Source organism: Canis aureus, chromosome 24 (genome assembly GCF_053574225.1).
Source record: "Canis aureus isolate CA01 chromosome 24, VMU_Caureus_v.1.0, whole genome shotgun sequence".
Classification (NCBI taxonomy): domain Eukaryota; kingdom Metazoa; phylum Chordata; class Mammalia; order Carnivora; family Canidae; genus Canis; species Canis aureus.
Genome location: NC_135634.1, coordinates 44109915 through 44124935, shown reverse-complemented (window position 1 = coordinate 44124935; position 15021 = coordinate 44109915). Strand labels below are relative to the sequence as shown.

Here is a 15021-nt window from a genome sequence, read left to right as displayed (position 1 = left end):
AGCCCAATGTGGAACTCAATCCCAGGACTTCGGGATCACTTACTGAGCCAAAGAAAGGCACTCAACCACTGAGCCACCCAGGCGTCTCAGGCTTTATATATCTTGCAAGAAGTTGTTTTATCAGCAAGTGTAGCTAGGCGTTTTGATGGGAACACAGATAATTTCTAATGGACGTGTTTCTGTAAATGTTGGTGATAACCAGGGTGAGAGGGAGTGCAGGGAGAAAAAGATAAATAATGTATCATCTCACCTTATCACGGCAGAGAGATTCAATGAGAGCATCAGCTTCCTCCATCCTCCCATACATCACTAATGCAATGCCAACTGCAAGACCACGCAGAATCTTCTCATGCTGAGTTTCCTGTGCATAGCCAACCATATCCTCAATAGCCTGGGCATTTTTAGAGCCCAACATAACCAAACCTAAGGCCAGGCCAGCTGCTTCACCTAGTGAGTAAAAAGTAGAAATTTAAAAATGATGTGTGTAAAGTCAATAAAACCTATCCTATTGGAAGTGGCACTTATTATAATCAACTATTAAAACAACTATGACTTCTAACAGAATTTTTCAAACCATTGGATAAAAAGTATATCCATTGAATTATAGCTATTTTCCTTTTAAATCTTGACAGAATGTACCAATAAATCCTACAGTGATTTCAAAGGAGACATGATGACACTTTTCTATGTTATCACCAAGTAGTACAGATAGCTGAGCCACAATTAGGTCACTCTAATAAATTTCTACTTACGAAAATCAGTTATACAGACAGATACATAGGATATATCATTCTTAAAACCTATGTATCACAAAACCTATTTTTATGAGTTTGACAAATAGGGCAAAATCCACTCCCTGGATTATCTAATAATCGAATCTATCTAATAAGTAACCTATTAGATTTTTAAGAGACTACAAAATATAAATAGAAAATAAATATTAGTTACATTAGTTAATCCTGGTTTATTGTCTTTGGAAAGAATCGTTTACCTGTCACAGCATCATCCTGATAAAGGTTTGTTTTTAGCAAATCATACACGTCTTGGCGCGCAGTCCCCATGGCAGCTAAACCAAGGCCCAGACTGCCACCATGTCGAACGATCTAGGGAAAAAGCATAGGCTCTGCTGATTTGAAACACAGTACTTAAAATTCCAAGCTTTTGGGCAGCCCCGGTGGCTCAGCGGTTTAGCGCCACCTGCAGCCCGGGGTGTGATCCTGAAGACCCTGGATGGAGTCCCACATCAGGCTCCCTGCGTGAAGCCTGCTTCTCCCTCTGCCTGTTTCTCTGCCTCTCTCTCTCTCCTCTCTGTGTATACTCATGAATAAATAAATAAAATCTTTAAAAAAAAAATTAATAAATAAATAAATAAAAATAATAAAATTCCAAGCTTTTATTCTAATTTTTAAATTTTATTCTAATTTAAAAATATATTGTGATATTAAACATGCAGAGCAGTTGACCCAGTAAGAATGATCAACATATTTGAGAACTAGACAGCCAGTGATAACCTTAGCACTTTCAGTTTCAAAAGAAACGTACGTGCAGATGCAAAACAACAGTAAGCCAAGAAACGAATGAAAGATAAGAAAGTGGAGATAGAGAGTACAGCTCTCTTTCAATAAGTTTACATGAGAAGGGGAGAATTATAGTAACTAAGAGGAAGAAGCATGGGTCAAAGAAAGATTTTAAGATAAGTGAGACCTAACTATGCTTCTGGGCTGAGGGGAAGGAGGCTGAAGAGAGATGAAAGGGTATTTAATAGAACATGGACATAAAGAAGTGGGAAAAAATGAGGTCAAGGGCAAAAGCTGTGTTTTATTTCAAAAGGGACACTTAGTGGTCATGTGCCATTTTTGAGTGCACAGTCTCCTTTCAAGGTGACAGCACCCCAATCTTGCTTGGAAAATACTCTTCTCCCATTGTTAGTCTTGGTGGGACTGCCATTTAATAAGCACCCACCTTCTCCTACCCAAAGTGTGGGACTGTGACTCAAAACAGACCACTCAGATGGTCTGTTTCTCTGAAATTTTAATCTTTCTACAGTGAAATGACCCAAGGACCAAAAACATTTCAAGTTCATTCATCCTGGCAGGAGGGCTGTAGAGAGATGATTCCATTAGTTTCTGTTATCTAGATCCCTAGAACTGTCCTAGCTCTTAACTCTTACGAGAGCTAGTTTATCAACTTCTCCTTTAATTACATAAGCTACTTCCGGTAAACTCCTTGTTTTAAGTCAATTAGTGGAAGTTTCTAATGCTGGTAACCAAACAGCTTTGTTAAGAAAATTTTTACCCAAGACCATAGGAAATGAGGCAAAGATGTAAATAAATGTACATCATATTTGTAGATGAGAAGCTTATTAACTAAGACAGATCATCCTACCTAGGGCCTCAATATTTTCATTGAAATAGGAGGACAAAGTTGTCTGGCTTACTTAGCTACTCTCCTAATAGCCTTCTAAAAAAGAATCTAACATAAAAGCTGAAGTCTAAAATCCTACTTCAAGGTTCCATAAAATAAGAACAATTTGTTTAATAAATTTTTATGAAAGAATTACATTTAAAAAATTATAAAATATCAAATAACCAGGAATTCCAATTCCTGAGAGTTATGCATTTTTTTGGGACTTAGTTCTTAGTTTCCTATAACAAAATTTGACTAAATGATCACTAAAGTCACTTATAACATTCCAAAACTTTTTGTTTTAAGATTTTATTCATTTATTCATGAGAGACACACAAAGAGAGAGAAGCAGAGACACAGGCTGAGGGAGAAGCAGGCTCCCCGCAAGGAGCCCTATGTGGGACTTGATCCCGGATCCTGGGATCACGCCCTGAGCTGAAGGCAGACACTCAAATGCCGAGCCACCCAGGTGTCCCAACATTCCAAAACTCTTAAGTGTGGAAATATGATATGTATTTTACAAATATATGGTACTTTATTTTGTTTGTCACATAGAAAGTTTAAAAGACTGAGAAGTATAATTTAAGTTTATAAAGAAGGAAGCAAAGTTACTTTAAAAAAATAATTCTGTAAGAAGTTGCTATTTTTAGAATTTCAAAATCCTACAAAATTTCTATTCACTAAAAGAATTTGGCAAATATAATGCTTTCCTGGACTCTTAAGAAACAGAAATTAGTTTTTCATTCAAATACTTACATCATTGCTGGCATTCTTAAGCTGGTTAAGCAAATAGTCTATTATATCACCTCCATGATTGGCATGAATAAGACCTAATGCATAGAGACCTCCACCTTCCTGATAGGCTGATCCTGGAGAAGTGTCCTTGGGAAGATATGTCGCCATTAACTGTAATGCTTCCTTCTCATGACCCTGTAAATTTGAGCCACAACAAAGGTGTAGTAACAGAAAGTCAGAGAAAAAAGATATATTTTCTAGGATTATTATCTTTTCTCTAGAATGCTCACTTTCTAAAAAGAGAAGAAAATAGGTCTCTATCCTAGACAACTTCGTAACTTAAATGACGGAATTTTAAGAGACCCAATCGCATTCTTATTTGAAACAAATGCTTCAGTTTTTTTTCCCGTTTTATAACATTTCCCCAAGTTAGACTTAGACTAACTTAGACTTAGTTTCCTTGGTTAGACTTAGACTATGCAAATAACTTATTTCAATTCATCCTTTGAGAAATGGCTTAGTTTTCATGGGAAAAGGATTTCTACCTTTTATTAAAAACAAATATATATACAAATGTATTTTAATTTCTTATTTACTTCATTCTTTCCTGTAAGGACTCATGTGATTTAACAAAATCTACTCGGAAATGAATTACAGTAACTTTTATTTTTTACCTTCAGAAAATCTGTTTCTGTTCATACTAATTAGTATATATTACCTTATGAATTACACCCAAACTGGCTGTAGCTGTAAATTTTGCCCAGTTAGTAGCTCTGGCCAACCATTCCAAATTATCTCTGTAAGAAAAGAAAATTCAACAGTACTACTGAAATGCATTCCACAAAGCTTTTTATAACACTGAAGTCAAAGCATTAAGATTTTACTTTGAACTATTACAAATCATTTTACTTTACAGAGCTCGAGTTACTACTGATTCTCTTTACCTCATAAGTTCTTAGTATTTTGAAGATTTTTAAAAATGCATGATACATGATTTCATTATGAACAAAAGCAGAATTATATTAATATATTTTATGTAAAAGCCTAAATTCAAGCCAATTAATAAAGGGAATTAATTTTACCTTAAAACAAGCAGGCTTATGCAATAAAAAACGTATAGGGGAGCCTGTGTGGCTCAGTCAGTTGAGTGTCCAGCTTTTGATTTTGGCTCTCAGGTCATGATCTCAGGGTTGTGGGACTGAGCTCCCATATTGGGGTCCATGCTCAGTGGGGAGTCTACTTGGGATTCTCTCTCTCTCCCTCTGCACCCTCTGCCCCTTGCACTTTCATTCTCTCTCTCTCTCTAAAATAATAAGTAAATACATCTTTGAAAAACAAAATGTATAAGGTAACAAAATAGAATTTAAAATTCAGGATTAGCAGGCAAGGGAAGCTCTCCATGTCCATGTAACAATGTCAACAGAGTCCCTATTAAAGATGATTTTAAATCAAAGTGGTAACCTTCAAGTGTATTTACCGAAGAAATTGGTCACTGGTAGTCCCACAGTGCATAAAAGAGTTTGCTATAACAGTTGCTGTATGACATACAGAATTCCGTACTGCATCCTGCAAAAACAAACCAATTTTTATCACTGACAAAGTGTTTATATATATGCAAGGTTACATGCAGACACACAATCAGAGGCCCTGTTTTGTGGTGAAAATATTAATAAACTGAACTGCTATTTAAACCATGAATCTTGGATATTTCTTTACAAAAAATTAAACAGGTAGTTTATAAAACTAAGCAAGACAGTTTATATGTGGTCTTAACTTGACATCAGTAGATTTTAGGCAGGAATTTAGGTAGTAGATTTCCTATTTGGGATTTCTTTCTTTCTTTTTTTTTTGGGGGGGGGGGGTTCTGAATAGTTTCATTTGCTATTTCCTTTCAGCATCTTGTCTACAATCTCCAAGGTGTTAGGGTAACCTGAAGAGCAGCACTGCACCTCTTCTCACTCTGCACCTCTGGCAGTCACCAAAGTGATCTTATTTTTAATGAAACTATATTATAAAGATCAGCTTCAAATAACTATTATAAATAAAAATTATGTAATTCTGTGTCTATTTGTCATTTGTAATTATTAGAAGTTTGAGAAGTACATGTGTCAGTCAAACAACTATGTAGTAATGAAATAATATACAGTTCTGGAATGCCTTGGTGGCTCAGCAGTTGAGCATCTGCCTCTGGCTCGGGGCGTGATCCTGGAGTCTCAGGATCGAGTCCCACATTGGGCTCCCTGCATGGAGCCTGCTTCTCCCTCTGCCTATGTCTCTGCCTCTCTCTGTGTGTCTCGCATGAATAAATAAATAAAATCTTAAAAAAAAAAAGAATATATAGTTCTAAAAGAAGAATAAATGACTTTGACACAGGGTACTGGGTAGTTAAGACAAAAAAGTGAAGATTTTTCATATTATAAATTTTTTCATAATAAAAATTTTTTTGAACCAAATGAGTATATTACCTAGTAAAAGATCAAAATTAATACTAGTAATTAGGATCAATATCTCAACAAAGGTTACATAATATCAAGGTAGAAACTGCTGCACTCACAGAGTTTATAGTTCATTGGGAAAAAAGACACATAAACTGTATTAATGTTCTGATCCGTGCCATTTGTCCAAGTGCTACATATATATATTAAAATAAAAAGTTAACTAAAAAAAAAAAAAGAAAAATACCACTAAACCTCCCAGCGAAGGTAAACACAAAAACAGGAGCTCAATCGCTATTAATTCTTTCTTCTCAACAAGTTCAAGGGTTTTCTCTCTTTTTTATTTTTTTAAGAACTTATTTTCTTAATCAAAATAAAATACAACAAAGTAGTCAATAAGAAATAAGTATACATATTAATATTCAACAAAGAAATAAATACAAAAGAAAGCCTCCATTAGAGATGAATTTCCTACCTTTGTGTTTTTTAGAATCATGAGATCTGTGTTATTGTTTCGTATTAAAAACTGTAGATGTAACTCAATAGCCATTTCACCACTTAAAATTTTAATCATTTTCAAAGTCTGGTCCTTGGGCTCTGGACTCTGCCAAAACAAACAAGAATGAAAATTCATATATTATTGAAAATCACTAAGCCAACTCTATTTAAACATTCCTAGATCAGTGAAATTCATAGTCCATATACACAATAAAATTTGTATTTTAATAGTAGGATCTAGAAAACTCATATATCATTTATTTGAGAGAAAGAATCATTTCTTTAAAAGCTACTATCAAGATACTCCAGTTTCATGAAAGAATGCAATTCATTCTGAACAAGCTTCCAATAGAAAATATTTTAATATTTAAAAAGAAAACCCAAAATGTAAAAGAATAACTGATTACTGATGATCTGCAAGGAAAGCTTTTATACAGAACCAATTCATACTTAAGGTGAAAAACTCCCTACTCAAACTAGAAAATCAAAATCACACTTCATCAACACATATATATGATTTCATAAAGTACCAAGTCATCCAGGTAAAGACAGCTGAAGTTTATATACCTGAGTATATCAAAAGTCAAAATTCTTGGTGGAAGAAACATTTACATCCAACAATCTACTGTTCAAATACTTACTCCATTTCTTCCATACACCATAAATATTAAAAACAACAAAGACAACTAAAGTGCACCCTTCTATGATAACTCGCCATTTATTTGTTAGAGGCCATACTTTTTTCCCACCTAGCAACAAGCAAAACAGTTATTCTAGACAGAGTTTAATCTTTTGTAAGCATCTAAGGATTTGATTTTTTTTTAAGATTTATTTATTTATTTATTCATGAGAGAGAGAGATAGAAAGAAAGAAAGGCAGAGACACAGGCAGAGGGAGAAGCAGGTTCCATGCTGGGAGCCCGAGGCGGGGACTCGATCCGGGACTCCAGGATTGCGCCCCGGGCCAAAGACAGGCGCTAAACTGCTGAGCCACCCAGGGATCTCCGGATTTGATTTTTTTTAAGTTAAGTGCTTTCTAGGGTCAGTCCTTAAAATTTTACTTTACAGATCTATTTTTATAAAATGATTTTGCTATTAAACTTAATATTAAACCTCCATAAAGGCAGATATATAACATATTAAAATAACTTACAATATATACTGTGGGAATATATGTTAAATGGTAACCTCAACTTCAAAAAACATACTTACCACTTCTGGTGTCTTTCCTACAAGTACGCTACCTGTCTTTTCTTCTGTTTCCATTGACTCACTAAAATGAAGAGAACCAACAATTATTAATCTGATAAATCTTTTCTAAATAGTATGTATAGGTAACTTGTTACCAAATTGAAGGTGTGAATCATGTTCAAATTAAGTATTTTGCAAGGAAAAAATATTTAATTACTTAAGTATTTCCCTTAAGAAACACAAGATTCTATAAGATGGAGAAAGCCCAGGGATTTAATTTCTTCCAAATAAATTCATAAAAACACACAAAGCAACTAACCAGGTTAGGATGGACAACAAATACAACAAAACCAGATGACAAAGCATCCCTCAAACTCCCAAAACAGGTAGAAATACACCATCAGCAGCTACAAAATGCTAGTTTAAGTGAAGCAGTTGGGACCCCAACAGCTCTTAAAACCAACCAGTCAATGCTTCCTTCTAGGTCAAAGCACTCTACTGAGAAGAAAATGCTGGGCACAGAATACAAATTAACATGGCAGAAACAAAGGAAAAAGGAAGCCCAAATAAAAGTGAGAATGTAAACAGTTAGGCAATCTCAGATCATAAGACACCATTTTGTTTAAAACTCCGTAACATAATAGCCTTCTTGCAAAAAGTCAGGAAAACAACTTTCAGTAAACATAAGCTATAGACAAGGAGCAAAGTAAAATCCCATACAGTATTAGAAAAGAAAAATTATGGGGCGTTGGAGCGCCTCAATCTGTTAAGCTTGTGGTTTCAGCTCAGGTCATGATCTCAGTGTTGTGAGATCAAGCCTGCCCTGGGTTCTGCACTGAGCATGGAGCCTGCTTAGGATTCTTTCTCCCTCTCCCTCTGCCCCTCCCTCACAACCCCCCTATCCCCCCACCCTGCTCTCTTAAAAAAAATTTATTTCAAAAGAAGTAAAAAAAAAAAAAAAAGAAAAGAAAATTATACAGAATATAAAAGAATAAAACATATCAGAATTAGAAAACTCAGAAATGAAATAAAACTAGGGGAAAATTAGAAATGAAGAAAAATAATTTCAGAACATTAACTGAGATAGTACATAAAAGCAAATAAACACAACACAAATAAAGGAGAAAGTAAGAAAGAAAAAATTTAAATTAACAAATAAACCAAATGCTACTCCCCTAAGATCAGCAATGAAGGATGTTCACTCTTAGGTCTGCCCAATAACACTGAAAATCCTAGCCAATGCAGAAAAACAAGAGGGGGAAAAAGGTATGAAAATTATAAAGGAAGAAGTAAAACTGTTTCCATTCAGATGACATTTTCTATGTAGAAAATTCTATAAAAAGATCTATAAAAAAATTTACTAGACCTAATAAGTGATTTTTAGAAATTGAAATTTAACATACCACTTAGCAATAGCATCAAAAAAACATACTTAAGAATGAATTTAAGAAAAAAATGTATAAAATCTCTGAACTAAAATCTACAGAATGCTGCTGAGAAATATTAAAGAAAATCTAAATAGGGCAGCCCGGGTGGCTCAGCAGTTTAGCACTGCCTTCAGCCTAGGGTGTGATCCTGGAGACCCAGGACCAAGTCCCATGTTGGGCTCCCAGCATGGAGCCTGCCTCTCCATCTGCCTGTGTCTCTGCCTCTCTCTCTCTCTCTCTCTCTCTCATGAATAAATAAAATCTTAAAAAAAAAAAAAGAAATCTAAATAAATGAAGAACAATAGTATGCTTATGGATTATAAAATCAATAGTTAGAGGATTTTAATTTGCCCCAAATTGAAGAGATTCAATACAATTACAATGAGAATACCCCAGAGTTGTAAGAAATGGAAGAGACCCAAAACTTGGCAGTGAGAGGGAGAAAAAAGGGAGATTGTAACTACAGGACTTCCACTAACTTAAGCTTTAGTAATAAAGATACTGTGGTACTGGTATAAGGAAAGATGAATAGATAAATGGAAAAGAATAGAGAAATCTATCAACATTATCGCATGTCAAAAGCTCCAAAGAAATTCAAAAGGGAAAGCAGTCTTTTAAACAAATGGTAATGGGATGCCTAGGTGGCTCAGCGGTTGAGCGGCTGCCTTTGGCTCAGGGCGTGCTCCCAAGTCCTGGGGTCCAGTCCCACATGGGGCTCCCTGCACGAAGCCTGCTTCTCTCCTTTTGCCTGTGTCTCTCTCTCTCTCTCTCTCTGTGTCTCTCATGAATAAATAAATAAAATCTTTTAAAAATAATAAACAAATGGTAATGAAACTGCTAGACATCCATGCATCTAAACAAACTCTACTCCTACCTCACACCACATATGAAGGGTTAAGCTGAGTTCTACCACAGACCTAAACACAAAACTAAAACTATATAGCTTACAGAAAAAAGTGTAGCAGAATATCTTTACAATTATGAAGTTGGCAAAGAATTTCTTAGATTGGGATAACAAAATGGAAAATTGGATTATCAAAAATAAAAACTTCTGTTCATCAAAAAATACCAATAAAATGAAAAGATAAGCCAAAGACTAGAGGAATATATTCATAACAATATATCTGACAAATTACTTGTATTAAAATTACAGCAAAACATCACTTTTTACCACTTGAATGAGTAATATTAAAGAGATAACATCTACTGTTGGCAAACAAACAAATGGAATGCTAATACATTGTTGCTGGGAGGGTAAAATGGGCAACCATGATGAATATAGTTTGGCAGATTCTTACCAAGTTAAATATATACCTTGTGACCCAGCTATTCTAATCCTACATATTTACCCAAAAGAAAACATTTGTCCACAAAAAGACTTATACAGGAATGTTCCTAATAGTCATGTTCTGAAACAATCCAAATGTCCATCAATGTAAGAATGAATAAACAAACCTGGTATATACAATGAAATGTTGCTCAACACTGAAAAGGAATCAGTTACTGATTCATCCAAAAAACAGATACACATCACAAATGTGTTGAGTGAAAGCAGCAGAAACAAAAGACATGCTATCTGACCCAGTTTTATGAACTTCAGAACTGGCAAAACTACCTATGCTGACAGAAAGCAAACCAGTGTTTGCTTCAGGGGGAATGGGTTGACCTCAAAGGGCACAGGAAAAATTTCTGGGATGATAACAGAGGTGATGGTTATATGGGTGTTTATATTGTCAGAACTCCTTCAACTGTAGCATCAGGATATGTGCATTTTATAATATCTAAAATATTATTCAATTAAAAGAAATGAAGAGCTGAAAAGAATTCAAAAGGAAGTGAGAAATATAGAAGACTAGGAAAAGAAAATCCAACTTACATTTAACAATAGGTCCCCAAAAAGAAAAATAAGGGAAGAAAACAAATACTAAAAACTAAAATTAAAAAAAAAAAATTTAATTAAATAAAAAATAAAAACTAAAATTCAAGAAAACCTTACTGAGGCAGGACTATTTCTGGTGTTTTGAGGGCAAGTTAGAAGGCCAGTGAAATCTGAAGACAGAGAGAATCTTAAGCAGGCTCCACACCGAGCAGGAGCCCAACACAGGGCTTGATTTCACAACCAAGATTATTACCTGAGCAGAAATCAAGATTTGGACGCTTAGCCAACTGAGCCACCCAGGCGCTCCATTGCAAAGACACATTTAAATATTTTTAATAAATGGTCTAAATACATAAGAAATTACAAAAAAATAAAATCTAATACTGTATGGGCCTAAGATAAATACATATTTAGTTTTAATAAAAGCACAAAAAGCCGGAAATGTTTCTTACTTTCCAAATATCTAAATTCTAGCACACTTAACCAATCTGAAGTTTTTTTTTAAGTAGGCCCCATGCTGGGTATGGAGCCCAACACGGGCTTGAACTCATGATTATAATATCAAGACCTGAGCTGAAATCAAGAGTCGGATACTCAACCAACTGAACAACCAAGGTGCTCTACCCACCTGAAATTTTATTTACTTGCTTAGCTAGCAATACGCAATTGGCCCTATCAATCACTTCCATTTCTTTCTAGAAGGGTCCCTTTCTTTGGTCTTTAATGTACCCAACAGAGTGCAAAACAGAGCAATAGCCTTAGTAAGACTTTACAATCTATGAAAGCTAATTTTGAAATTCTTCATAGACTATGCAGTCTATGAATATTCCAACTATTTGCAAAATGAAATAAAGATTGTTCAATTAGCTCTGATGCAGAAAAAGATACTTATACCTGTCTTTCTCTGATCCTGGAACAGTACCCGTATTGGTGGATCCAGGCACAGAAGCAATAGGGGTGCCAACAGTTCGAAGATTCTGGATTACAGATGACAAAAACTGCTGGCTAGCACTTTCATACAAATCAAAACAAATCTGATAAGCCATCAGGAGGTTGTCTTCCTTTACCAGTTTTTCTAAGATATCACTCACAGCCTGAGGGTCATCTAAGAAAATTAAGCACTGAAATGCAGATAAAGGGACAATTACATAATAATTGAAAACTTTGCCAATAAAATATTTAGACAATGACAATTAATAATACAGAAAACCTTAAAATATAAGTACAGGCAAACTGGAGATAAGATATTCTAATACTCCATTTCTTTCTTAAAAAAAAAAAAAACTGATTAATTTTAAATTTGAATTCCAGCTCTAGCATTCCATTTCTGATCCTGGCACTAGGCAGTTTTCCTAAAATGGCATCTTCTTTCCATAAGAAAAGCAACAGTTTATATTCATAGCTCCTAATATTGTGCCTGGCAATTAGCAGTACTTGATAATTAGTAGGTGAATGAATCTTGGCTTCTTCAAATCTTACCTGTATTTTATTATCAAGTGCTCCTTAATTTGAATTTTCTGCTTAACCGTATATTATAGGAGTCATTCATTTAACACACATTGTATCATGCTAGGCCAGAATAAAAGGCACTAAAATAACCATTTTGAAGTATTTCTCTTATTATTCTTATAATCCGTCATATTTCAACAAAACTATCCAGTAAGTTTAGGATTTTTATTTTTTAAGAATTCAAATTAAATTTTGTTTCCTCAAAGCAGCAAACAGTTAATTTCAAAATGAACACATTAATCAAAGTTATTACAAATTAAGAATAGGAAATAATGGAAACAAAATAAATGATCAATAACAAGAGAATGGTTAAGGCAAAGTGCATCCACTAAATGATTATCACACAGTCAAGAAATAGTTGAAACAATAGTCTGTGAAAACTTAGAACATGGAAAAATGTTAAAACTGGAAGGATACATATAATTGATACTGTTTGCCATCAGAGAAAGGAACTTAGGAGTCAAAGGAAGGAGTGGAAAGACTTCACTGTATTCCCTTTGGTTCTTTTTAAATTTTGAATCATGCAACTGTACTATTACTTGTTCAAAAAAATGTATTTTAAAAATGTAAAAGTGTTAAAAAATTTTGAAGGAACAAGGAATAAAACAGCTTAAAAAAAACAAAACAAAACAAAACAAAACCTGCCTCTGAGGAATAAAACTGAAATACACAGGTGAGCAGAGGACTACTGATTTCATATAAGTTTTAAAACACTTATATTTTAAAAAACTATTGGGATCCCTGGGTGGCGCAGCGGTTTAGTGCCTGCCTTTGGCCCAGGGCGCGATCCTGGAGACCCGGGATCGAATCCCCACATCGGGCTCCCGGTGCATGGAGCCTGCTTCTCCCTCTGCCTATGTCTCTGCCTCTCTCCCTCTCTCTCTGTGTGTGACTATCATAAATAAATTTAAAAAAATAAAATAAAAAATAAAAAACAAAAAACTATTAAAAACTAAAAGCAAACAAAACTCCAAAAAGCTATATAGAGAAAACTGACAAGAAATACACTAAAATGTTGGTTTTCAGTGATATGATTTTTCTTCCAGGCTTTTCTATGTTTCAAACTTGCTTCAAAAGCATATAAAAAAGATGCATTACTCTAAATTTTAAAAATGTATACAGGATGAAAATATATGAGAACACATTATAGTGATAAAGTAACAAAACCCATGACAAAGTGCTATGCTCTAAGCAGAATACAAAATTTCATATAGTATGATATTGTTAAAAAGAAAACTCATGCACTTCCAGTCAACAAAATACAATGCAGCCATTAAAGATGTGCTAATAGGGATCCCTGGGTGGCGCAGCGGTTTAGCGCCTGCCTTTGGCCCAGGGCACGATCCTGGAGACCCGGGATCGAATCCCACGTCAGGCTCCCGTTGCATGGAGCCTGCTTCTCCCTCTGCCTGTCTCTCTCTCTCTCTTCTTCTCTCTCTCTCTCTCTCTGTGACTATCATAAATAAATAAAAAAAAAAAAAAAAAAAAAAAAAGATGTGCTAATAAATGGGGGAAAAAAATGTAAGCATTATCTTTGAGAAAAGGCCTAGGGAAAGGGAAAGATACACTTTTCATTTTCTGGATGATCTTAAGTTTTAAAAATGTACAAGCAAATTCATACATGGAAAGAGATAAAATATACCCAAATGTTTTGGCTGTGTCTGGGTATTAAAGCCAAGGATCATTTTTACACCTGAAATTCATTTTAGAATGACATAGCATAAGTACTGTTTTTATCTCTTCTTCTACCTTTTACTTTTTTTGACCTAGTTTCCAAAATTTCCTTAAATATTTGGAATACTTTCCAAATATAAAAAGAATACACAGGATGCATTATAACAGAACAGGTTTTTAGCTTTGTAAGATTGCTTCTTACCACTAAAAAATATAAGTGTACACCTTAATCTTCACAGGGCTGTTGTGAAAATCAACTGAGATACACATATGAAAGCATGAGAGTAACTTAACGTAACGTAAAGTAGTGAGGCGCAGCCCAGCAGTGCAGCATAAAGTAGTGTGATGTAAGTTAAGGTAACATAACATAACATAACATAACATAACATAACATAACATAAGTACCTGACAAACATTGATGAAATCGGGTTTCTCCAAGTTCATGTAGATTTTAACTAGAACCCTTAGTACCTTATTCCGAAACTGTTTATTCTGCATTAAAGACATGCAGAGCTTGAGGCTATAAGCTAGCATTCCTGGGACATCATTCTGAAAGAGAAATTTCAAGACACATCATTATCTGGTTACTGAAGCATTATTTTATTTAGAAATCAAATGGGGGGATGGATCCCTGGGTGGCTCAGCGGTTTAGCGCCTGCCTTTGGCCCAGGGCATGATCCTGGAGTCCCAGGATCAAGTCCCAAATAGGGCTCCCTGCAGGGAGCCTGCTTCTCCCTCTGCCTGTGTCTCTGCCTCTCTCTTTCTCTGGGTCTCTCATGAATAAATGAATAAAATCTTAAAAAAAAAAACAAATCAAATTACTTTAATCTATGTTCTTTAGTTATTTTAAGCAGCCAAAGCTTTATCTCCTACTTGAAAAACAGAACTTAAAAATAAACATTTTAGATAAAAATCTTAAAATGACCTATTTCCTCTTTTCATAAAAAATGGGTTGAAAACAATATTTAGTGATCACCCTGAATTCTCACTATGTGAACACAGAATACTATAAGAGTGATGCTGTTAATTATTAAAAAAAGATATATACAACTGTCCATACACCAAATGGCTATGTTTTTCAAGTATGTCTACTGAAGTCCTTTATCCTTCTGCCCCCAATCTTGTTAGTCCCCAAGTCTTACTGCTTTGTCTACACTTGATAGCCAGGAACACAGTACGATAGAGCTATTCTCCAGCTCTGAGTGATTCAAGTTTTGAGTGCTGTTGCAGAGAGCTGGTGCTCTCCTTGAGGAAATTTTTAGTCTATG

At 34.8% G+C, this 15021-nt stretch overlaps 1 protein-coding gene across 1 annotated transcript in view; it reads right to left on the bottom strand.

Moving 5' to 3' along the window:
• Positions 1–15021, bottom strand: part of PSMD1 (proteasome 26S subunit, non-ATPase 1) — a 93682-nt gene that overhangs the window by 65349 nt on the left and 13312 nt on the right. The window contains exons 6-14 of the mRNA XM_077869195.1: positions 14159–14302; positions 11465–11691; positions 7286–7346; positions 6052–6180; positions 4619–4707; positions 3860–3938; positions 3163–3336; positions 992–1103; positions 251–447 (exon numbers count right to left, since the gene is read on the bottom strand). Coding sequence (XP_077725321.1) covers positions 251–447; positions 992–1103; positions 3163–3336; positions 3860–3938; positions 4619–4707; positions 6052–6180; positions 7286–7346; positions 11465–11691; positions 14159–14302 — 1212 coding nt within the window. The remainder of the gene's footprint in view (positions 1–250; positions 448–991; positions 1104–3162; positions 3337–3859; positions 3939–4618; positions 4708–6051; positions 6181–7285; positions 7347–11464; positions 11692–14158; positions 14303–15021) is intronic.